This window comes from Lissotriton helveticus, chromosome 5_1 (assembly GCF_964261635.1).
Source record: "Lissotriton helveticus chromosome 5_1, aLisHel1.1, whole genome shotgun sequence".
Classification (NCBI taxonomy): domain Eukaryota; kingdom Metazoa; phylum Chordata; class Amphibia; order Caudata; family Salamandridae; genus Lissotriton; species Lissotriton helveticus.
In genome coordinates this window covers 728,938,211-728,964,702 of record NC_136065.1, presented here as the reverse complement: position 1 = coordinate 728,964,702, position 26,492 = coordinate 728,938,211, and the positions used below count along the sequence as shown (strand labels likewise).

Genomic DNA, 26,492 nt, shown 5'->3' with positions numbered 1-26,492 from the left:
CCCTGCCGCTGATGTTGACAGGTTGCAGTGCGTAGAGCTGCTGGGTACGTCTCGCTCAACCGGAGCGTACTGCCGCCTCGCACCGCGCTCGAAGGATTACAAAGGCGCCCGCTCTCCAGGTACGGCGCGTACGCCGCAACGAACAGCAACCGCACCACACAAGGCACCGTCCCTTCGAGTAACGCGACTCTGGGCCCCTACGAGCCATAGCTCGCACCACGAAAAGAGGACATCGCCGCGTGTAACGCTTGGGCTTTTCATCGCATCGTTCGTGACAAACTAAGGTACTGTGTACGACTTGCACTCTGTGTTTAACCCCTTCGCTGCGGGGGTTATTCCCCCGCTGTGCTGGGGGGAAGGGGGGCACACACAGCGCCCCATGCTCATGACGAGCTCAGCTCGTCATGAGCTACGGCGCTCCGGTGCTCATGACGAGCTGAGCTCGTCACAGGTGTATTGACTCCCGTGGAACGCTCAGCACAGGAGGGGAATTCTCCCCGCACCTGAGCGTTCCACGGGCCATGACGAGCTGAGCTCGTCATGAGCACCGGAGCGCCGTGGCTCATGACGAGCTCAGCTCGTCATGAGCGGCGAAGGTGTTAAAGCGCATCACACAGAAGCGTCCGCTTCGCGCATTTGACTCTGTCGCTGCATTTCAACGCAGCAGGGTCAAACTGAGAGATACGAACCACCCAGACTGTACACTACGCATTTGTTTAACAAGAACTCTATTTGCTAATAGTATTGTGGTAACCTTGGATGTTAATTGGTCTTGTGCTAAACCTTTATATAAAAGATACTTATTTTTGATACAAACTTAGTGTGGTGTCCATTTGTGGTGTTGTCACTGAGTTACTGTATGTGTTCACAAATGCTTAACCAGTAACGCCTCTGAGATCAGCTTTGTCTGCTCGCGCCACACTACCTAGAGGGTGAGCAGGGGTTATTTTAAGAGGGTAATCCCCGTGTCCTGACTAGAGGAGAGGGTCCCTGCTTGTCACAAGTACTTACCTGTGCCAACCAGAGACCCCCAAATCTAACACTGGTTTATTCCGACCTGTCTGCAAGAGCAGCTAACACTTTCTAAGCGGAGATTCCGTGTAGGTTTGAAGAGGGCCCGACATGACCACTGCCCACTGTCCAGCGGAGCGGGGCTGCAACCCAGTCAATTCTGATAAGTGTGGAAGCCCCTCTCCCGGGGCCTTCAGCCTGGTGAAAGTCTCAGCCCTATATATAGTTACAGGGGGGCGGGCACCGACCTTGTGCCCCGACTCCAGCCCCTCCCCACCAGGTAAATGCAGAGCCCCCCCACCAGGTAAAAGCAGAGACCTCACTCACCGGGCTTCTTCTGGGGCTCACTCGGTCTCCAGCCTCTTCCTGCGGGTCTCTCGCAGACCTTACAGCAGGGGACAGGCACCGATCTGTGCCTCGACCGCCCCCTGCTCCCTCTGGCACTACTTCGCTGGCGGAGGCAGGGTAGGCTCCCGTCCTCCGCGCGCCCCTCTCCCGGGCTGCAGGCGTCTTCAGGGGTTCTGGGCCAGCGCGGGGTAGGCTCCCGCCTGGCTCCTGGTTCTATACAGGGCTGCCTCGTTGCCACGGGGGCCCCACAATGCCACCGCCTCCTTCCGGTCTTCACCCGGGTTCCCTCCAGGGACCCGGGGCTCTCGTCGGCTTCTTCCTGCAGCCCGGCCGGGCAGCCAACCAGTGCGTGGCTTCTCGGGGAGTGGCGGCCGCCGCCAATCCGTGTGCGGCGGCTGGGGGCGCTGGCGGTGTCGTCACTGGCGCCCCAGCCACATGATGGTGGATTGCTCTGCTTTCACAGGCCTCGCTCGGCCTTCCTCAATACTACGGCAGCCCTCTCTTGGCTTCGGGGGCCGCCGCAACGATGCCAACAGCAGCGGGGGCTTCTACCAGCAGACGACAGTCCGCGGCGGTGTCGGCGGGGGCCCAGGAGGCTTCCGGCTGGTGCAAGGCAGCGCCAGCAATCCCCGGGCCGCGGCGGTCATGACGGCAGACTCCAAACGAGGGGTAGGCACCCGCTTAGAGGCACTAGAGCGCGGGGTAGGCACCCGTCATATTAATAAGGCATGAATCCTGCATGACATGGGGGGGTGCAAACACAGCACTCTCCTTTTTCTTGCCCCGGGCGGCGGCGGTGCTTCTCCTCCCTTCGCCAGCGCGGGGTAGGGACCTGCTTTTACTTAAATTAGCACCAGGGGCAGCTTCTTGCGAGGTAGCGCTTAAAAGGCACAGTGCAGGTCATCCATGCAGCGCTTAGATGGCCATGATGCAGGGCCCAGCAGGCTACAACAGTCATGGGCAAGGATAGCGCTTTGCAGGCATACAGCGCTTCTTCTAGGCACAGCGCTTCCAGCAGACACAGCGCTTCTTCTAGGCATAGCGCTTTAGGATTGTGACACTTAGGGGGCAGACAGTCCCAGCAGCAAGCCCCAGGGTAGCGCTTCTCACCTCCTGGGGGGGGTCCAGTCCAGCCCCAATATAGCGCTTTCCTCTTCAGGCGCTTTCAGGTGTAGCGATTGCGTGGCACAAGTTCCCAGCAACCTCAGGGACCTAGGCTGGCAATCCTTTCTTCCTCAGGGGCCAGGGAACAGAACAGCAGGCACTCCTGGGCCAGGTCAGCAGTTAGTGGGAACTCATCAAAACAGGGTGGTAGACTTGCACCGTCCTCCACTGTAGCGTGGCGCTCCTCCTACACAGCAGCCTGAACTCCTGAAGTGGGGCTTCCACTCGCTTTGGGGACAGCAGAGGGGTTCTAGATGGGTGCAGGGTCCAGCACACAGGCCTAGGTGGCGGTATCCCCTGGCAGCAGTTCCCCTCACGTTCCTGTCCCTGCTCTGTCTCAGCACATGGTGGCACAGCCCCCTTATTTATATGCCCCTCATCCCACCTACCAATCAGTGCCAGAAGCTTCTGGAATTCTCAGGGGAACTAGTTCTAACTGGCTCAGGGGGAGGAGTAGAGCACCCTGGGTGCCAGGCTTTCCCTCCAAAAGCAGGGAGGGCTGGGTACCTAACATCTAGACCGCTAACCTACTGCAGTCAGGTGGCACAACACATAGCCATGGCATCCATTTTAAATACGGTACAAAAGCGGGTGGTGATGGACGGAGCATCTGAACCAATCAAACACTCACACCCAGTCAACAGATCTGGGTTTAATCCATCACCATTCTTTAGCCCACTCTGCCACCCCAGTTCAGACATGGCCATAAGCAAATCAGTCTGACCCTGTGCCTCATGGGAACAGTCCAGCCCGAACTGCCAAGCCATGCCTTCCCTGGACCGGAAACAAGCTTCCTAGGACCGGTTTCTGGCATTTCAGCGGTCTTCAGCCAGGCTTGCTTGAATCCAGTGGCAAAGTGAGCAAGGGACTCACGTCTGAGCATACCCTGCCAACTTAAGGCTCCGGTTCGCGCCACTCTTGGGGTATAGTCTAGATGGAAAGATAGACCAGAGAAGCAGGATAATGCAGGATGGTAATTGAGGCTGGACGGAGCTCACTTAGCACACATCAGCCATGATGGCTTGCTAAGCCACACCCTGTTTATATAACTTTAGAACTGATTTTACAGAATAAACATTCATATATTGGATTTATGCAAACGATGAGCTCTCTTTGTTGATATTGGTATGCTTGGATGAATGGTGTATGATTTGGGGCGTGGCTTGGAGCTCGGCGAGATGGCCGCACTCTAGTGCAGCTCTGCCAGCCATCAACAGAAAATCCTTCAAAATCCTTGCCTTAACCCTGCCATCTGGCGATATCACCCCATAAAACTATTGAACTAAGCGCTGGGGACACTCGACACCGCCCGCTGTGGACTGCACTGAAGCACGAGAGCGGAGTCCGCGATACCGCATGACCGCCCGCAGCTCAACAGTAATGGCGGCGTGAGGATAAAGGAGACGACTCTCCAGTGCCGTGAGGCGGCGCGATCGGCGGATTACATAAGAGGGAGCTGGTCGGCAATCTGCACGGTGCCGTGTGAACCTACGCTTCAGGTACCGGAGGGAGCAGGGGACGAAGTTGTGCGACTGCGGCAAAGACCGGGGACGGCTGGCAAAAGACCCAGGCTATTGATTACGCGAGGCCCCGGAGCTGAAGGTGCCCGTGGGCCGTGTCACTGCGGAGTGCCGTGTTAGAGATTTAGTGACTTGGGACACTGTGCTCGATCTCCCCCCTGCCTTCCTCCTTGCTGAAAAACGTTGTGCTGCGGGGGAGGGCGGGGGGGGGACACCTGGTTTATGTGCTGACGACCTGCTGAGGACTGACCGGAGAGCCGCCCCCCTCCCCTAGGAAACACGTATAGTTGAGCGCTTATCCGGGCGCCATTACAGGGCCAACCGCTGAGGGTGCATGTCCCACCGAGTTGCCCTGGGTCAACCTGACGAGAGAGGCCCGCTACTGCACGCTATTGCAGGCTGAGTGGGGCACCACATTGCTGCCAGTCGAGGAGTGGAGCTGCTCACGGCCACGGACACCTGCCCCATAATGTACTTCACGAGAGGGACATAACGCTGAGGGGGCGACTGTTTAAATGGTGTAATTCACGAACAGTAGCTGGGCCCCCGCCCCCCTGAGTGAACGCTGTCCCCTGGCTTCTTTGGTGCTCGACTCCTGCCGAATGGGACTGATAAAGTGCAAACTGTGTTGTGGTTACTATAGGGAGGCTATCCTGCTGTCGTTGAGACACGGACAACATAAGCGTTTACAGCAGCCTGGGGAGGCTACACGGCCTGCGCCATCTCACCTAATCTGCATCTCCGGCGCCATATTTTAGATAATCCACGTGGTGTGTAGCACAGTTGAACCACGGCCTAACTGTCTGGAGGGCCCGAAGTCCCACTGGCGATATCGCTGCACATCAGCATCATCCGTGGGCACTGCACATCCTGAAGAGAACTGGGAGCACATCTAGGCACGCAACATGGGGAAACCAGACAGGAACCAGCCCCGTCTCACGTTCGAACTGCAGAAAGGGGACAAGCCGGGACAGGCTCCTACTTCGGACTCGGAACTAGAGACGGCGACGTCACCCGGAGCGACAATCGAGAAGTCACTAGCTGCCATACATGCCAGCCTGCAGGCGATTGATGGCAAGATCGAGGCATTAAATGGCAGAATGGAACACTTCTCCACGAAACTGGACAAACAGGCAGTCCGCCTAGGGGAGACGGGACAGCGGATCACCGACGCGGAGGATGGGCTACCACAAGTCGCGGAAAAGACGACGGACATGTCCAAGCTGCTGGCGATTATACAGGCGAAGAATGAGGACATTGAAGCTCGGTCCCGCCGCAATAACATTTGCGTCCTAGGTCTGCCAGAATCCACAAACGTGGGAAAATTGGAAGACTACATGGAGGCCATGCTTCAGGAAATATGTGGTAAGGACGAGCTCTCCCCACTGTTCGCAATTGAACGAGCACACAGGTCTCTAGCGGCGCGACATCCACCGGGGACCCCTCCGAGGCCCATCATAGCCCGACTGCTAAATTTCAGAGATCGTGACACAGTGCTACGAGTTAAGAAAAACCAAAGGAAATGATGGACGGAGCGTTGACAATACAAGCACTCACCCCCAGTCAACTGATCTGGGTTTAATCCATCACCATTCTTCAGCCCACTCTGCCACCCCAGTTCAGACATGGCCATATGCAAATCAGTCTGACCCTGTGCCTCATGGGAACAGTCTAGCCCGGACACGCCCCCCAACTCAAGGGTGTCCTGGGGCGATTTGTACAGCTAGCTTTGCTTCTGGCGAAGAGACGCACGCTATTCACATGGGATAGTCGCAGGTGCCCCAAGGCGGACTGTTGGCTGAAAGACATGGTTTACTGCAGGGACCAACTTGAGACATATGCAGAAGAGCTCCCGACTACCTCCAAGCCCAGGGACATCTAGGCCCCCATACGGGAATATTTATTAACATGCTGTGAGGTTAGCAATGAGGGCGAATTGTAACCATATAATGTGCAGTTGGGGATGAAGATGATGCCAGATCGTTACTATTGTGCCATGTGCTGATAGAGCCAGATGATATGTTGCAGGCGGACTGCCCTCCGTGATCTTGTATTAACTGTGGTACTCTACTCCATACAGGAATCTCTGTACTCTTTGGCCTCGTTTTGTTGAAATTCATTGAATGATACTAACTTGGTATATGCGGATTTGCTATGAACATGCTATTTATGTGTTGTATAATCAATGAAAAGTTGATAAATAAAGTTTTTTTAAAAATGAATGGTGTATGATTTATTATCAGTTTGTCCAAATACACACAAAGGGAATTGTTGTTTTTGATTATTTGTCAATTTGGTGTCCTGTCCCTTTGTGTAAGGTGGACCCCTCTCTTGTTGTTTGAGATATTTTTGAAAAGCCATGTATTTCTGTGGCTGCAGGGAGCTGGGTTTTCTTCCCGTCAAGAGGCTCGACAACAGTGCTGTCACCGAAACAGCCATCTGTGACACCGTCAACGTTGTACAGACGATCTTCGTCTGTGGGGCAGCCGTCAGCAGGCCGGTGGAAGGCGTCAAAATCCTCATCGATAGAGATGGTCTCGATGCCAATATCAGTTGAGAACCTGACGACGCTGCTGCCGTTGACATCATAGTGGCTGTCGCCGACGAGGTAGTCGTCAGTGCGTAAACGTCAGCTTTCCTTGTAAGCGGCGGAATCTTTGACGGTGCAGCCATTGACGGATAAGATGAATGGTCCCTGACAGGAGTCAGGGGAGCAGAATTTTACGCTGAAGAACCTTTTTGAGTCCTGTCTGAGGTTTTTTGAGGTGTTTCTCCTCAGACTTATCCTTTATCCGGGACTTGGATCCTTTTGAGTCTTCATGAAAAAAAGAGGAGCCATCTTCCTTTCACTTTCTAGAGGAAGAATGAGCTTTTTCCTCCGGTTCAGACCCAGAGTCTGAGGCAACCTTCTTTTTTGGAGCAAGAGGAGCAGCCTACCCTTCCTATCATTGAGGGTTTTGGCTGAAAAAGTGCGACAATATTTACATTCCCTAGGTTTATGTCAGGGTAGAGGCAATACAGACACTGTTTGTGGTGGTCTTCTGAGAAATGTCAATACTTCCCACAGATCTTGCAGGGCCTAAACAGACCTTTTTTAGGTTCTACCATTTAGAAGAAAGAACGAGCAAAGACACAGTTCAATAGTACCTTGAATGTAGCTTAAAAGCTGAAAGCTGGAGGTCAAAAGTTGAAGAAAAGACACTGTCACTGAGCAGAGAGACTCCCTATCACACAACGTGGGCTAAGAAATCTGAGGTATAGTGGCCCTGTAGGGGAAGTATAATCTGAGGTCTCTACTCTGATTTGCTGAACTTTGGGTGTTATAAAATTATGTTGGAAGGTTACTAAATTGTGTTTTTCTTTTTTTATGGAGGTGTATGCTAATGTTTCAGTACTGCTATTTTTACTGTTGGACCCCCACCATGACGATGGGGAAGATTCAAGCATGTAAATCTATAAAATATACAATACTGGAGCAAAAGAGTAGAATTGTAAGAAATTGAAGCTGGTTTCAATCGTGTTGTAGTAACAAAACTTGGTTTCAGACTGGGAGTGATCATTGCTCCATTTCTGAGTCTATTCCCTGATCGATGACACTCTGAGACTAAGTTTGACATAAACTTAATGTTTGTCGCGTTGGGGGGGGGGGGGGGGTTGGATTGTCAGGAGGTACCCAGTTCCCAAGTGAGGCTTGCAGCACCTTGCAGATTTATGGGTGAGGTAACTTGCCTCATGATGTTGATACCAGGGATTCCTGGTTTAGAGGCTCCGTCCATTCTCTGTACTTTGTCTTGGTAACATATCCATCCCTAGAAAATAATGTATAAGGGGAAGGCCTGATTTCAGAGAGGCCTATTTAGTAAGACAGTTTTTTTTACGTGCAGAAACCATGGGAGTGAAGCGGTGCCCTCCATGGAGAGGCGATCTCTTGCAAGTATATTTAAATACTGTTCTGTGAGGATTCGTCCCAAGACGTACTAAGTATAATAGGGGTCTCATATGGGCTTGGTGATAAATACCTAAATACAAAAATACTTGAAGAAGATTGTGTGAGGCTAAATAAGGATTTGAAAAAAACATTTTTCATAGTAGGCAAATATTTTACATCGCTCTGACTCCATAACTCAATCCCATATGTCGGACTACTAAAGCATGTTGAGTCGTGAAGTCCAGCAACAGTGGTTAAAATATGTTATCTGTTTAGTCCATTTCCTGGATGCAGCTAACCAGGTGCCTGAGTAACGGAAGTCCCTAACTTCCATTCAAGCGAAACCTCTTTCTCGAATTTTGCTTGTGACCTACTGCTACAACTTTAGGCTTTTAGACATTAATGATAAGCTTTGATTCAAAGCAAAAATTCCAAAACCTTGCCAGAAGTGACTCCAAGAATGAATGTAATACTGCGTCATTGGCTTACAGTAAAAAGGAGAATTGATCCGAGCCCAGTTTAGGTGCATCGCACTTGATCCATTTTAAAAACAGCACATAGACTATTTATAACTTAATTAAAAAGGAAAAGGGCTAGGGTATAGGCTTGTGAAAACACTTTTAAGAAGATCAAAGTTCTTGGTCACTTTCCATCCTGGCCATGGCGAACATTCTACAGTGTTCAAAAGTAATAATTTTACTTACAAGTTCAACTGGGCCAGGCTCAAACCCCAATCTTTTCATAGTATCAGTTAATCGGGGTCTTTCCTCAATATCAAAGACACTTTTCAGATTGTGAAATGCAAGGTAGACATCTTTTTTAAGCTAGGCATATATTGCTTGGACTATTATTCCAATACCTTTAAAGAATCTGGATGGGCTTTTAGCCAATATCCTATGAGGCTATCTAAAAGTGATTTAAGGTGATAATTTGCTGGGTCTGTGGTATCTACCTTTTTAGGTCTGGCATTAGCTACGACCTTTTGATTATACCAAAATGTGTACTTACATATAGGGGATTTCAGGCACCTCTCTTCATCCACTGGTCTGTTGCTGTGTCATTCACATTTTCCTTCCATCCATTGCAGATTATAAAATGGGGCAGTGGGTCAGCCTATATAAGCCACAGGTTAACTTCACCTTGAGTGACTGCATTTTGCTCTCTCACAAGGAGCACATCCACAAACAAGCTAGCTCCCTTCATTGCCAGTGTTTTTGTTTTTACTTTGTGTTTACAGCCTGATGTGATAGCACGCCACCTTGATGCACATTCCGTCTTTATCCAGTCCCATCTCTTGCCAATGCTGTTGTAAATTCTATAGCAGGACCCGAGGCTCAGATTATGCTTTTCTTTCTCCTCTCTTTATTCATAACACAAAACACAGCAGTCTCAGAAAAGCTTCCAACAAAAAAATGCTTAAAAACCACAATATATAGAAAAGCATTTAGCTGAAAACATCAAAAATGACTTTGGAAACTTCAACTCCCATAAGTCCATAGCGATTGTCCACAACATTAGTCCTTCCACTAGGTCCATCAACATTAGATAGGGAGTCCCTTCTCTCTCTTCCTCCTCTTTCTTCGCTGCTCACACAGCCAGTTAAGTGTTCTTTTTCTTACTCTCCCTGTTTGTGGCTAATTGCTCTGTATGTGAGGGTAATGTTGTTTTAGGGCCGGGGGGGCTCTTGTTTGGGGTTTTCTTCCCACAGAGCCCCGTTTGAGCAGCGGAAGCGATCTTCGCTTCTATCGCGTCTCATGTCCCCTACCTTGAGAGTGCGGTGCGCATGCGCCCGCTAGAGGGCGCTGTTCCGTCTTGTTGCTCCGCCGCGCGGTTCTCCTCACAAGAGAGGAGCCGCGCTGAGGAGTTTTACCGCGACGGAGCCTTGCCCTTGCCGCCTCACTGTACGCCCGATTACCGGGTCTGTATTGCCCCAGATATTTTTTTGAACGCCCCTGTTGGGGTCTGTATCGCGGGAAAACCGCAAAAATCGCCTGCGGGCAGGTCAGCGCTCGTAAGTGTTAGCGTGTGGTGGCACGCTGTGAGGTGGGCAGACCCAGTCCCCAGAGGAGGGTTAGTGCGCTTTACAGGGTCGAGTGTGCCCTATACCTGCCATTTGCTGGCTCCCAAAAACGTTGCAGTCCTTGGGTCTGCCCATATTTTTCTTGACGCCCACGCAGGTTGGGCAGTAATTAGGGGACTCTTAGGTCCATCTCCTTTTATCATGGAACAGGGGGATTACTTTGAGGATGAGTCCCAGTCATACCTGAACGATGAGGAGTTTTATACCGCGGTGAACAGCTCCATTTACCGCTGCGTCACCGAGGTGGTGGCCCCTATGGAAGAGCGTCTTTCAGCTCACATTGTGGAGGAGTGCGTAAAAATTGCGCACGCTCAGGGGGGAGTACCATTAGCCCTCCCAGGTCCCTCAGGTGAAGGTCCCCCTCCCCCGAAGAAACCCTGCAGGGAGGGGTTGTCTTAGGGGAGTCAGGGAGTGGATAGGGGTGCCTTGGAGCGTCTCTGTGGTGCTTTCTTGGCTAAGGCGACCGCCCCCTCCCTGTACCGCCCTCGGCCCCATAGCCCTCGGTGGCTTCGGGTATGGCTCCTCCATCTCTGGATGGGGATACCCCAGACACTAATGAGGAGTCAGTGCGCTCCTGGCGCCCTTCGAGCTCGGCCGCCGAGTTGGCTCGGGATAGTTCAGGCATGCTGGATCCGGACGAGATCATTCATCCGCGATCCGCGGCCTGGGCCCCGGGTGACAAAGTGGCGAAGTTCGTCACGAGTCGCCTGCGCCAGCCTCTGGAGAAAAAGGCTTGAGGGTGTCTGCGTGGAGAATGCCCGAGGCCCACGCTGGAAGGTAAGTTGGCCTTGACACCCGAGTTAGATGCTAAGATGGCCACCTTCCTGGCGAAGTTCATGAAGGACCCGTGTAAGGGTATTGACAGCTCCTGGCGGTCATGTCAGGATAAGCTGTTAAACGCGGTCGGCCCCATCACGAAGATCCTTGATATGGCGGAGGAGGCGAAAGTGACAGGGTCCACCATTTCTCCCGATGTCCTGTCGAACTGGGCACAAAGGGTGATAATTCTTTTAGGGAACGCCAATTGCGCCCTATCGACCGAACACCGGAGATCCCTTCTGATTAAACTAGACCCAAAATTGGGAGACCTGGCCTCCTCGGAGGCAGGAGCAGTGGCCTTTTTGGGGAGCCTTTCATAAAGGAGTTGGGAAAATTTTAGTCAACTTTTACCTCCCTGGATAAAGCCCATTCCAGCATAAAGAGGGTTTTCAAGCAGCGTTTCTCCCAAGGGGCCGGTCGTAGTAGGGGCCGCATGACCGGCCTTGGCGGTCAGAATGCCAACAATAGAGGGCAAGGCTCCGGGCGAGGCCAGTATAACACCTCAGCCAACTACAATAACTTCTACCCCACAAGAGGGCAACGCTTCGGTGGTCGGGGCTACAGGAAAAAGGCTGGACCTAACAATTCGAACAGTGAGTATTATCCCTGTAGATCAGGTTCAAATTGGCGGTCGGCTAGCCGCCTTTCAAAGGGAATGGGCGGAGCTCACTGCGGACGCGTGGGTCTTACAGACCGTGCGCGGATTCCACATAGATTTCTACGACCAGCCTAAGCAGTTAGGTGCCCCGCGTCCTATAGTCTTTTCAGTGTCCGATGCGCAGTTGATTGCCGAAGAGGAATCAGAGCTCCTTCGCAAGGGGGCCATTCGTCAATTAACGCGACATCCTTCAGGGTTCCTCAGCAATCTGTTTTTGGTGGACAAAACCGATGGAGGCAGACGGCCGGTGATCAATCTCAAAAAGTTCAACGGGTGGTTGGTTTATCGGCATTTCAAGATGGAGGGCATACATCTCCTCCGGGATGTCCTCCTTCCACAGGACTGGATGGTGCGATTGGACCTCAAGAACGCCTACCTTGTGGTTCCCATTCACCCTCCTCATCGCCGTTTCCTGCAGTTTGTCTGGAGGGATCAGGTGTTCGAATTCACCGCTCTTCCGTTCGGGCTTTCCTCAGCCCCATGGTGCTTCACGAACGTTTTGCACCCAGCGATGGAATATCTGCGGGGGCAGGGTATACGGATGATCGTCTATTTGGACGACATCCTGCTGATGGCGCAATGCCCCGAGAAATTGAATTCTCAGCTTCAGCAGACGGTTGCCCTGTTGCAGGGACTCTGGTTTATCATCAAGAATGACAAGTCGGTCCTCGTGCCGTGTCAGAAGGTGATATTCCTGGGTTTTGTCATAGACTCCGTCGGAGCCTCTCTCAGCCTTCCGTCTCGGAAGATGTGCAAGATCCGTCATGTCTGGGACAAACAATTGCAAAGTCTAGAACGTCCTTACGGCAGATGGCCAGGGTGGTGGGACTCCTATCCTCTTTCATCCAGGCGATCTTCCCAGGACCCCTTCATTACAGAGCACTCCAACGCCTCAAGGCGCATCATCTGCGGAGGGGCATGTCTTATGACCAGATGGTTCCTCTCTCGGAGGAAGTGAAAGAGGAAAGGTCGCGGTGGTTGGCCCACATGGAGGCCTGGAAAGGTCGGGCGATCTTCGGGTCAGTCCCGGATCTGGTAATCGAGTCCGACGCCAGCAGGTCCGGTTGGGGCGCACGCTGTGGGGAATTCTCCACAGGCGGCACTTGGTCGTCAGAAGAACAAAAGTTACAAATCAACTGCTTGGAACTTCTGGAGGGTTCCTTCGCAGTAAGTAGCTGGACCAGAGATTCAGCGAAGTCATGTGTACTGTTGAAGATGGACAATGTCTCAGCGGTTCGATACGTCAACCATCTGGGAAGCCCATGATCTCGAGCTCTGGCTGATCTAGCGAAAGAGTTCTGGGATTACTGCCTGGCCCATCATGTATCCGTGACGGCGGAGTACTTACCGGGTCAGGCCAATCGAGTAGCGGACTGGCACTCCAGACATCTGCGGGACTCCAGTCAGTGGATGTTGGACGTTCAGGTTTTTGAGTGGCTAAACACTCTGTGGGGTCCTTTCTCAGTGGACCGGTCTGTGTCTCGCTTAGATCACCAGCTTCCGAGGTTCTTCAGTTGGAGGCCGGACCCTCTAGCGGAAGCTACAGACGCATTCCTCCAAGATTGGTGTCTGGAGAGACCCTTTGGGTTTTCTCCCTTTTCGATGGTGGTGCGGACTGCGGAGCAAGTTCGCCGACAGCATGTGGAGCTGGTTCTGGTGACGCCGCCCTGGAGGTACCAAGTTTGGTTTACGGTTCTTCTGGAACTTTCTTGGGATTCTCCAATCCTACTCCTCCGGTTTCCTCACCTGCTACTCAATCCGGATCGGGAGCCGCATCATCTCATCGTTCAGGGTTCTCTCCGCCTCATGGCATGGAGGCTTTCCGGCGACGTTGGTCGCTCCCGGGCCTTTCGAGATCAGCTGAAGGACTTTTGTCAAAGGCCTGGGCCTGGGCAACCAGTATGGCGAAGCGCTACAAATCCGCTTGGACTAAGTGGGTACGTTGGTGTCTTCAACGGGGCTTGGATCCCTTGGTCGCGGAAGTCGTTTCCATTCTGATTTTTTGGGTGGAATTGGCCACAGATGGTCTTGCGTACTGAACAATTAACGCAATGCGTTCGGCGATTTCGGCGGCCCAACAACTGGTGGAGGGAGCACCTGTTGGAGAACATCCTTTCGTTTGTAGACTTGTCGTTACCCCCAGAACCTCGTTATTCGGTCCTTTGGGACGTCAATGTGGTTCTGAATCTTTTCTTATCTTGGCAACCCAATAAGTATCTGTCCTTGAAGGAATTCTCGGCCAAGTTGGCCATGCTTTTATGTTTGGTATCATGTCGGAGAGTGTCGGATGTTCGTGCTTTAGACATCTCCGCACGAGTTCTTTCCCCGGACGGAGTTACCTTCACAGTGGGGCGTCGCACAAAAACCGCATCAAGAACAATTTCGTATCCGGCTTTTGTGAATGTTCCTAAGTTGTGCGTCGTTCAATGTCTGAAAGCCTATGAGGATATGATACTAGATATTCGCCCTCCGGGCGAACAACAGTTGTTAATTGCCTTGCTAAAACTACACAATGCAGTCTCTTCCCCACCATAGCCAGGTGGATGCGCTGGGTCATGCAAGAGGCAGGCATAGATACCAAGCGTTTTGGAGCTCACTCTGCCAGGGGGGCCATGGCCTCTAAGGGTTTTTCTGTAGGAGCTCGTTTAGAGGACTTGATGCGGACTGCAGACTGGTCCTCAGACTCCACGTTTAAGAGGTTTTATTTTAAACCGGTGGTGGATATTACTTATTTGGTGGTGAGTAAGCTTTAAACTAGCATAATCTGAGCCTCCAGTCCTGCCCTAGAATCGAAATTTGCCTAGCTTACGTAACGGTAAGTTTTAATTCTATTAAGGACACGGAGGCGAGGATTATCCCTCCCAGGACATCTTCGAGTGAGATCCCACCCGTATGTCAGTAAGTAATCAGGTTTTAATCTGAACTCTCTGCCCTGTTAAGTGCTAGATAATGTTGTTATACAAATGATGGTCGTAAGTGTACAGTTTCCTTTTACAATGCTTACGCTGTCGTGTTTTTTCTACTAGGAAATGACGGTGCCAAACAGGACCAATGAGATGTGGGTATAATTTCACGCGAAGAAAGAGGAGGAAGAGAGCGAAGGGACTCCCTATCTAATGTTGATGGACACAGTGGAAGGACTAATGTTGTGGACTATCGCTATGGACTGATGGGAGTTGTAGTTTCCAAAGTCATTTTTGATGTTTTCAGCGAAATGCTTTTCTATATATTGTGGTATATAAGCATTTTTTTGTTGGAAGTTTTGCTGACGTTGCTGTGTTTTGTGTTATGAAAAAAGTGCGGAGAAAGAAAAGCATAATCCTCGCCTCCGTGTCCTTAATAGAATTGAAACTTACCGTTACGTAAGCTAGGCAAATTTCGATTAATTTTGAGGTGTTTTGCTTTTCTGACAGATGCTATTTCATGGCATACTAGATCAGATTGTGTCTATTTGAAACTGCTCTGAATTTAAACTTTTTTCTTTCTCATACTTATTTTTCCTTCTTTAGCTTTCATTCATTCTTGCTTTCCTTCGTTCCTTTTCTTTCCTTCTTTCTTTCTTTTTTGTTTCCCTCTTTTTCCATCACTCCTACCTTTGTTCTTTCTCAAAAGCAAGAGGCTTACAGCCAACACCAGACTGACTAACTTTATTTAGGTCTGTGTTAGCCAAGACCTTTTGATTTTAATAAAATTATGAGTATAACAGTTACTTATAAGGGTTTCAGTCAGAGTACATTCCTTTGTCTGTGGCTGGTGTCTGTCTCGTTTTTCTTCCACCCACTCCAGCATGCATTAAGGGGAAATGTAGCCACCCACTTAAGCCATTGGCTGACTTGATTATGAGTTTCAGCATGTTGCCCTTTCACAGGGAACACATCAACACACCAAGTAGTTCCCTGCAGTGCCGATGCCAGACCTATTTGCCTTGCCAATGTTTGTGTAAATGTTGGGACTATTTCTGCTCCTTGCTATGCCCCTGGAATGTTACCTGTTCTAAGAATTACACTGGCAGCTTTAGTACAAATAGCAACCAACACTGAGGACTGTGGTTGTAAAACTACATGGGGACTTTAAGGTCTGGCACTTTTCCCTAATGTTCACCTATCCTTCTCTTCCTTCTTCTTCCTCCCTGTTATGCCATGTTCTCTCTTCCAACAGGTAGGAGTCTGATAATGAAAAATAAATCCAGGTCCTCAAAATGAGAGTACTCACACCTTTCAACCACTGGCACAATTTAAGAACTGGGTACAATAATGATGTTATCAGCAAAAATGTAGGAGAAATGTCAGATTTGAGTAAAAAGGTATAGGGCACTAAGCAATTAAAAAATCCTGTCTTGGTTGTTGTAGGTATTTATTTTTACTGCTGAAAATAGTTTTTTAGCCCAGTAAAGGGAATTAGTTTAAAAAAGCATTTTTTTTTAATATAAAGAAGAGGTCTTCAATGTAAAGTTTAAACAAGATATGGCCTAAGCATCTTTGTACTGGTAATACTTTTTCCACGCGGGTTTGCTATTGGTAGTTGGTGTACAATTTGTTTTGAGAGCAGATTAAATGGAAATAAATAGTCTCATTAAATGCATAGAAGAAAAAGCAATAACTGTTTTGGATAAAAGCCCATATTAATTGACATTTAGAACCTACCTTGAAGCCAATCTACTCCTTCTTGTAACCCCTCACCTTTAAGTCCGTCACTGGCACTGAAACACACATATAGGTGATAAATTAACAAAACTCATAAAAGTAACAAGATGACCAATCATCCCTTACAAGCATTGGTTAGATTGATCAGTTGTTGTGTTTAATAATTTAAATACCAGCAAGATTAATTACGTTTCACAGTGAAGGAAATGGTAAACAAGTAGATACTAACTTCCACGAAAATCAAGGAACTAAAATGTCTGCATATTACAGCATCCTGTGTTAAATTCACTGAGCCTTCCTAAGACCCAATTTGAAAGAATATTGATACCTTATAGGAAGTGTCACAGACAGTAACCTGTGTGCTTCCATGGTGCCTCGTTCTCCCTAGGTTTGCGGAGCTGCGAGGAAGGTGGGGGTGTGCTGTAAATGGTGGGAGCTTAAGAGAAAATTCACCAAATATTTTGTGCCCTTCAGTTTCTCTTAGGTGTGCAAAGTGCATAATCAGTGAATTCAAATGCCACAGGTAATGTAAAAGAAACTGCAGACCGATGCTAGGGAGGAAAATGAAGCAAGTTAAGTTATCAAACATACTCTTTATGATTGAGAACATGTGGCCTATACAACAGTTTCAGTTTTCCATTTCAGTTTATTAACAGTTTGATGTCATGCCTAAAAAGAACATACAAACAGTTCAGATACACACAGCTCAAATCATGTCTGAAAACATATACTTTTGCAACTAAGATTTTTTTTTAGTACTAATATACTTTTACATGCCCACCTACAAGAATTTAAAATCAACAAGTACTTGCTTTAATCCTGACCCTCCTATGTCTAAAAACAATAACATCTCTCCTTTTTCATAATAAAATGACTGACCTTAGCCCCCTACCACATGAACATTTCTTCCATATTAATTCCATACAGGGTTAATATTATCTCTGTCCAAAATAAAATCCAGTTCGGGGCAAACTAATGTAATAATTTCATGGATGTGAATATTTTTTATCTCTTAGGCATGTAATCAAAACATTAGATAAGAGAATCACCAAGTACAAAGAACAGTTTCTTATATTAAAAAGATAATTACATGATAATAGGAGTGAAACTGTAATTCAACAGTCCTCTTTAAACCATATTCCCTTAAATAAAACAGACAAAAGAATTTTTTATACTAAAAATTATCACTTATGAATCTATAGTGGGTAACCCCGTGCTCCTGGGGAAAGTATCTGAAAATCTGTGTGAAGGAGCTGGAGTTGGAAGCAGCATGGGAATCCGCGACGGACAAAGCAAGTATAAGTAGATTGGCCAGCATGGTAGCAAGGAAGAAATCTTTTCAAGAAGATAAAGGGACATTAATAAAACGGCGACATGGGGGGCGTGGCTAAGCTGGCTAAGATGGCGGACGGACTCCCTTAGAGCTCCGGTCAGCCACTCGCCACGCCAACGATTTTAGCTGCCGCCGCATGCCTTGATCACCGCCAACAGATGTAGGAAATTGCAGGGACCTCCTGGGACGCCTCGAGAACAAACGGCGGATCCGAGTTATGCCCGCATTGGCCCTGGAAGACCTCGACCGAGCCTTCACCAAAATGGCGGCGCCCAGTTACTGACGAGGAGGGTCCCGAGTGACCAGTGCGACCCTATCTGCTGGGACCCGGAGTGCGCCACACACCGCATCGGAAGCGCTGCCCCTTGCTCACCGCGGCGGTGTCGGGGGAGGAGTCGCGATACCAGGACCCGCCGAGGAGACCCGGCGACCAGAAGTCGACGCGGGACCTTTCTACCACGGGAGACTCGAACGGAGGTGACCCCTGGAGACCCAATGCACCAGGGGGACGCGGAAGCCGGTGAGAACTCAGCCGACCACCCCTGGACACTGGAAAGGCCGCCCGCAGATATCCCTGAGACCTTCCCATTCCAAGATGGCGCCGCCGAAATGAGCCCGCGAGGGAGAGGGGCAGAACGACCATAGCGACCAGTGGGGGTCCCTTGAGACTGGCGCCCAAGTGACAATTCCAGTGGCAACCCGAGGCGGAGGGTGACAGGACGCAGCAACACGTGCGTCCCCGAGGTGAGCCCTGACTCCCCAACTTGAGCCCCAGACCCAAACCCCTCCGGGGAGCATCGACTAGCTGTAACTATATTCTGCAGGGGAACCGGGAGTGGCGGGCAGCAGTGAAGGAGTCCCCCGACCACCCCGGTGACACGATAGAAGATCAGAACGGGGTACGCTCACTCGGAGGGCCCCCTACCTCTCATATCGAGGGCGGACCACAAGCCCCCCCCAGTCGGGTGTCAGGGGACCCACCTGGGAGAACTACAATAGGCGGAGGGGAAGTCGGAAGCTCGTTCTGCTTGGCGCCGCCGCACATAGGGGGTTTGCATCACATCAGCCGGGCCGGATCGGACCGGTAGATCACCCGCACCACCCATGGGGCGAACGCAGCGAGCGGTGCCAACAACACCGGCGCCGGCACAGAGAAGATCACCATCCCCGGGCCCCTCACGTGGATCAAAGACCGGGGGTCCTATACAGGAATCGGACATGTCCACGAAGCTGGACAAAGTCCTGGCGGCCATCGAGCACTCACGAGTCTCCATGGAAACGAAGTTCGGAGAACTGGCCTCGGATATCACCCTATTGCGAGACGACCATAGAAAGCTGGCAGATAAGGTGAAGCAGGAGAGCCACACGCTCCAAGAACTAAAACCTCAGGTCCAGCTCAACCAAAAAGCCATCAAGGACCTGCAGGAGAAGGTCACCTTCCTGGAACACAAGGCGGACGATTTAGAAGGACGCTCCCGTCGGAGCAACATACGTCTGATCAATCTACCGGAAGGAGTGGAGAAAGAAGACCCTATTCGATATATCGAGTCTTGGATAAAAACGTTCACCCGGACCCAAGACCTGACGCCGTTCTTCTCAGTAGAAAGGGCACACAGGGTGCCGACTGGACGACCTCGAGCTGGCTTCCCACCCAGGCCATTCCTTTTGAAACTTCTGCATTATCAGGACAGGGACGCAATCCTGCGGGCGGCCAGGCAAGCGAAAGTCCTCAGGGTGGAAGACAAAACTGTGATGGTGTTCCCGGACTATTCCCAAGCAGTACAACGCCAACGCGCCACATTCCTCACAGTAAAGCAAGCCTTGCGTCAACTTAAGATACCATATGCCCTTCTGTTTCCGGCCCGCCTCAAGATCATCTATGAGGATGCCACACACTTCTTCACGGACCCGGCGGAGGCTCGACACTGGTTGGATCACCGCAGTCAGCCGCGATCGGACCACGAGGACACACCGTCGAGCACGGCATCCAGCAGACGGCGGCGACTTCGTGCCAGAAAGGTCATGCTCACACAGATGAACCGACCACCGTCGCCCAACGTCAAACGTGTCCCAGACTTGGAACAAATCATAGCAGAGCGACGGAAAGCCATACAGGCAGCGGCGGGGATCGAGCAACTGAACGCCGAACGGGAGGTGGATCGAGGCCCCCACATCTTTACATCCGAAGATGAAGGTCAGAGCGACGTCCGCACCTCCAGAGATGGTTCCGCCTCCCCGCCACTGGTGACCCCACAGACGGCGGACACACTCATCTGATGGTGCCAGACACGCCCAGCGGTAAGATTGCGATGGAAGAGCATCCAGCCGACGGCGGAAGCCGAGAAGACACGCCTAAGGTATGGGTGGTAGCATACACACACACAGAGACACATTATGGCGAGTGGCCTTGGCCCCAGATCGGGGTTCCGCCGCCTTACCACCCCCTCACACCAAACGAACTAGAGACAGTACGAGATGTACAGTTTGGGCTCATCGTGCCTTGCAATGGGCCCCTTCAGTTGGGACTGTTTCCCATATGTTGTTACCATGTTAAGCCCCTTTCCTTTTAACCCTGATACCTACACGGGAGGTGGTGTTCTGGTCACGGTGAAATCAAGTATGGAGGGAGGTGATGTGAGCGAGAACGATTCTAGACGTAGCCGAGAGTTGGCGGAGGAGCCAACCATTACGACGGACACAAACACATGACGAAGCCCCCTAACACGGACTTTACCTTTATCACACTAAACGTCAGGGGGCTGCATACGGCAAGTAAACGGTATGCAGTCTATGCCTATCTAAAGAGACAACAGGCACATATAGCTCTCTTACAAGAGACTCACCTGACGACAGCGGAAGTCGACAAGTTACAGAGGAAGTGGAGGGGCGTGATCTGTGCCACAGGGTACTCTGCATTTGCCAGGGGCACACTAATCTGGATCAGACCGGGAGTCCCCTTCCGTGAACAATCCAGGGTGGTAGATAAGGAGGGGCGCTACGTATTATTGGAAGGACAACTGGATGGGCAACCTATCCTGATAGGCAGCATCTATGCCCCCAATGTAGAGCAGAACGTCTTTTGGTCTCGCCTCACAAACACATTGGCACATTACACCCACACCCCTTGGCTCCTAGGAGGGGATTATAACAGTGTTCTGGACACGGCCCTCGACCGGTCCCGTCCCCCACCACCACGATCACCGATATACAGACAGACGGAACTCTTCAACATATGGGTTCGACACTGGGCACTGACGGACACGTGGAGAGCATTGAACCCCACGACGAAACTGTACTCGTTTCACTCCATTCCACACGACCTTCGAGTGCGACTTGACCGATTTCTCTGCTCACCTGATATACACGCCAAAGCTAGACACACAGACTACTTAGGCAGAGTACTGTCAGATCACGACGCCCACGCCCTGACCCTCCGATGGAGACCACCCCACCCCCCAGTTCCTACCTGGAAACTCCCTCGGGAGTGCCTCACAGATCAGGTATTCACACATGAACACGGGGAACACCTGCAGGAACACTTCAGACTCAATGCGGGCTCGGCATCGTCTAGTCTCGTGGAATGGGATGCACACAAAGTGGTAGCGAGGGGACAATGCATCCAACAAGTACTAGGGGTACGACAAGGGCTAGAGCGCGCATTACATGACACAGAACAGAAGTTGGCGACCATGCTACGAGCGGATGACCGCGGCGAAGTGACCCAGCGGCAAATAGCAGAAGCTAAATCAAAATATGCTGAGACACTGCGAGACCTGCGTAAATACAACTTCAGACAATATGCCGGCAGGATGCACCGGGAGGGCAACAGGGGTGGCACACTCTTGGCATGGGTGGCGCGACAGGATCCCGATCTGAAACCTATCACGGAAATCACAGATCAGACCGGCCATCTCCAAACATCCCAGATAGCAATCATGCAGGTTTTTCACACATATTACTCGCAAATATACCAGACCCCTAACCAAGGCGACACCCTCGCGGCGTCTAACTTCCTAATCCCGTTGCCTATCCCCCAAGTCTCGCCGGCGCTCCGGAAGGACCTAGACAGGAAATTAACACAAGCCGAGATCAAGGCCGCAATAGGGATGCTAGCCAGAAACAAGGCCCCAGGCATGGACGGCTTCCCCCTCGAGTATTACCAGACCTTCTTGCCTTACCTTGTCCCGCGTCTGACGATTATGTTCGAAGATGCACTCGGAATGGGAGTCCTCCCATGCTCCCTCAGGGAATCAATAATAGTATCGTTCCTGAAACCACATAGGGACCCCCAGCTCCCCTCATCCTACAGGCCGATCACACTACTTAACTCGGACTGTAAAATTCTAGGTAAACTGTTAGCGACGAGGTATGCCCAAGTCGTGCCCCAGTTGGTCCATCCCGACCAAAACGGGTTTGTGCCAAACCGCAACACATCCCAAAATCTCCGTAGGCTCTTCCATGTCCAAGACATAACTAGAGCCCAGTTCCCGAATGCAGCTTGCCTCATACTAGACCTCGAAAAGGCGTTTGACACCCTCCTATGGTCATATTTGTTCGACGTCATCGCCAAGAACAACTTTGGCTCCCGCCTAATCGCCTATACCAAGCTCCTGTACACACAACTCAAATCCAGGGTCCGGATCGGCACCTATATCTCCTCGGAATTCACCGTGGACAGAGGGACTAGACAAGGGTGCCCGTTGTCACCCCTCCTGTTTGCCCTGGCGGTCGAACCCTTGGCGATACGCCTAAGACGGGAGGGTGAAGCTTGGGGTATCCCCCTAGCGCACACGTGGCACTGCGTATCTCTATACGCAGATGACCTCCTGATTTATGTTAGGGATGCCACGAGCGACCTGACGTGCATCTGGAGGACACTAGAGGAGTTTGCGATGGTATCGGGCCTAAAAGTCAACTGGGGGAAATCCTCCATATACCCGTTGAGCCCCCATGTGGCCCCCTTCGAGATTCAGATGGGCACTCAAACACTGGCCTGGAATGCCGATGCCCCCCGATACCTGGGAGTGCGGTTGTACCACACCCCGGAAGACTTATACACAGGGAATCACCGTAGGACGCTAGCTGGTCTTCGATCAGCGGTCACCTTCTGGAAGACACTCCCGCTGGCACCAATAGGCAGAGTGGCATTAGCAAAAATGATTATGGTCCCCCGCCTGCTGTATAGTTTCGCGAATCTCCCAGTGATCCCACCGCGTGCATTCTTTGGGGAACTGAACACTCTTCTGACGGACCTGATTTGGGGAGGGGGTCGAAAACGAGTAGCACTCACCACACTCTACCTACCTACCACGGAGGGAGGACTGGGGGCACCGGCCTTCGAGGCATACTTTCTGGCGGCTCAGCTCCAGTGGTTGTCTTATTGGACGGCGGGACGACACACAGGAGAGATCATCACAGCTAACGGCCCGCTCTCGCAGGCCGCGATTGTCAGACTCCTGCTGCCAGGCACTAAACCACTGCGGACATATCCACGGCAGGTGTCCGTTGCCCGAACGTGCATGATGCGTATACATCGCATGTCCAAAACACAGCCACCATATTCGCCTCTGTTGCCACTGGTGGGTTTTCCTCGTAGAGAGTCGTATTATTCCCCGGGAAGGCTTAGGGTCTGGACAGAACTGGCAATCACGGAAATCGGATTTCTGTTCGAAGATGGACAGTTACAAACGTTCGAACAGATGATGGACCGCTACGACTTGCCCCCCGGACAGTTTTTGCTCCATAGGCAAATACTAGATAGCAGTAATACACACTGGAACTCGGAGGCCGGGGAGCCTGCGACACATCCGGTCATTCACACGATCATGCACATGGGGGTGGGGAGACACCTGGTAACATGGCTTTACAGAGCGATACGATCGCTACTCCTCCCATCCCTCCAGTCTTTACGCCAGAAGTGGGAGACAGACTTCGGCAGAGTGGTCCACGACGGGGAATGGAAATCAGCCCTGGAATTTCCCAAAAAAGTCTCCAGAAACGCAAGGTTCCGTAACATACAATTTAACATACTACACAGGGCCTATCTCACACCGGGCCGCCTCCAACGATTCTTCCCGGATACCCACTTCGAATGCCCCCGATGTCGCACCCCGGGGGCCGACTTCAGACACATGTTTTGGGATTGCCCCACTATCCGCCTGTATTGGGACACGATCCATCGAATACTGGAGGAGGTTACGGGCATTGCCACCATGCCCACGTGGGAGGCAAGCGCACTCGGGATTTTCCGCAAACGGAAGACTGAGAAAACGCAATGCCGATTCCTATCACTAGCAATCCTCCTGGCGAAGCGCAGTATTGCCATGCACTGGAGGACCCCAGCGGGGCCACCAGAGGCGGCATGGATCGGTGCGGTACGTAAATGGGGTAAGGCGGAGGAGGAGATACTCCGGGAGGAGGAGGTGCGGGGACATCGCAAACATCCCATATCCCAGGAGTGGGCGCAACTACTATATTCCTTCACACAAGCGACTAGCCCTCAGGAGCCACCTACAGCCCCACAATCCCCGATACGTCCGACGACACCAACCCCCACGCTTACATAAGCATATCACAGATGCTACGTACATGTCGTGAGCAACCACACTCGGCGACCCAACGACACCTAGACACAAAATACCGACGCTCACTATAGGCATATGCCCAATGACCGGAGAATATGTACTCTGTGCTTGGACACAGGTGACCTTGAAAACCCCCCCCTCCCGTCCTTCCCCCACACCCATCCCTCCCCCGAGTTCATTGGTTCACCCCCATAGTTATTGGGTATGGAGACGAGATCGAGTTCGACAGAGTGCACCTCATATATGTTACTCAAGAATTGACTGCAAACATAGAGACACCACGATGCCGCAGGTGTAGTTCACAGACACATATATCTGAGACGATCCCGCCCACGGGGTGCGCAGATACATTGATGGGATGCCGCATGATGCGCGCTACCAAAGCACACAGAAAGGGACGATCGACAGACACTGGCCCTGAATTGTGAAATGTATAACAGAACCCTGATCTCCAATTGTATCTCAACGACTTACAACATTTTTTGTACTGAACGTTTACCTCGATTGATCACTGAAGTATTGTTTATGTAAATGCAACCAAAAAACCCAATAAACAAATTCAAAAATAAATAAAACGGCGACATGGCTGGACCATCATCAACTCCTTCAAAGCAGGATTACCATATGCTTACTTAATCTCCCACTTCAACGAGTACTTAAAAAGAGCTTTTACAGACTACAGGATGGGTATGCACATCTCGAAGGATCTATTACCATCCTGGAAAGGTAACCATCAATCTGAGCAATGCAGACTATGCGGTTATAAAACAGAATCTTTAGCACATTTTTTGTGTGTCTGACCGGCACTTACGGCACAGCTGCAACGACTATTAAAACACATTTTTAACGAGCTAAATATCCGCTCCTGCAGACAAGCTGTAACATGCTGGTTGGGAGGGAGTTCTATTATCATGGCGTGCCGGGGAACAAAATTCTTGGCAGAAGTGAAACAACGTTTGAGTCAAGTAGAACAGGGGGAAGGTCAAGAAGCGGGATATCTTGGCCGCCTTGAATCTAAAGACTGAAAAAGTTTGCACAAACATGCAAAAACATTCTGATAATCCAAGAAAGGGGGAGTATCTCTTGAAGAAACTTTTAAACATCGTTCTACATTAATTTTTTTTAACTAAGGAGGAGATATAATTTTAGTAAAATATATTACATTTTGCATTATTATTTATCATGTGAAAATTGTAATAATTTTAATTAATTATGCAATAAACCTTTTTGACTTTGACTATAGTGGGTATTGTTTCCTTTGTGCAGGATTAGACAGAAAAGTGCATGTTCTATTTCTATTAGGAAAAACGACCCTTCCTCGTGATACCCTTTCTTATATTTGGGGGTTTAACTAAAACATAACAACCTCCATACACCGAGTCTAGCTCCCTAATGCAGCAAGCCTTTTTTCTTAATTATCTGATCGTGAACAGCCAAGAATTTTCCTACTACATTACACACGAGCATATTATCACATCCTACAATCAATTGAAGGAGATCCTTTGTATGTTGAATCTGAATCGATCTAATGCTCGGTAGCAACAACGTTCTTCTACTCGCTGTGAAACTGGAGGAAATTATAAGTAAATGCAAAAAGGTCACTGGTCCCCTTAAACAGAAGGGACGCATGGCTTTCTCCATACTGGGTTGCTGGACCAGCTTCCACGGTATAAAAGCTGTTACTTGCCCCAATCTAACATTTAATTCCCACCTCCTTATGTTTGTGCTCTTTATATCCCGCAAGTATGATTGGATATGCCCCGGTACTTTACATCCATTAAATGGCGCAGGTTATCTTTCTTACACACATCTTCTAAATCACTTATTCTAGCACCCTCCTTAACTAAATGCATCACTATTTGCTTCTGATGTATAACGTACAGCCCTTGGAGTTTCTCCCCTACTGTAACATCTAATGAAGCCTTAATATTGAGTAGAAAGCCACCCACCTTTCAGCATTTTCTCTTGCGGGCTGGAATTTATAATTTGCCTTAAGGAACCCTCTTCCACTCTAAGAAGACCAAGCCAATAACTAAGGAGCCATTGCTTATACCTAAATAGGGCATTTGTTACACCCAATTCCAGTCACAGTACACTGTTTACAGTTCCTCTGAGTAGGCCAAACCATTTAGATGATTTGCATTCTTCTTGCAAATCTTAAGGGAAAAACCTCACTAGTTTTGCTTTGTATGTCTCTCGGAGCACTTTGATGTATTTATGACCCAGTGCAACATTCATCCTAAATAATGCACCTGCAATGGTCTTAACCCTCCCTTTCTGCATATCTATATGAGGCATACAATTAAGATTATATCTACAAAGAAGGCCAAGACAGCGATATTCTTTTACCTCCTCTACTAGAGCTCCATTTAGCCACCACTTGGGCTTTTTCTTCTGTCCACTC

At 50.4% G+C, this 26,492-nt stretch overlaps 1 protein-coding gene across 2 annotated transcripts in view; it reads right to left on the bottom strand.

The window, feature by feature from the left end:
• Positions 1 to 26,492, bottom strand: part of ARL6 (ARF like GTPase 6) — a 474,385-nt gene that overhangs the window by 77,149 nt on the left and 370,744 nt on the right. For both annotated transcript variants that reach the window (XM_078643198.1, XM_078643199.1), the window contains exon 7: positions 16,172 to 16,227. In XM_078643198.1, the coding sequence (XP_078499324.1) occupies positions 16,172 to 16,227 (56 nt within the window). The remainder of the gene's footprint in view (positions 1 to 16,171; positions 16,228 to 26,492) is intronic.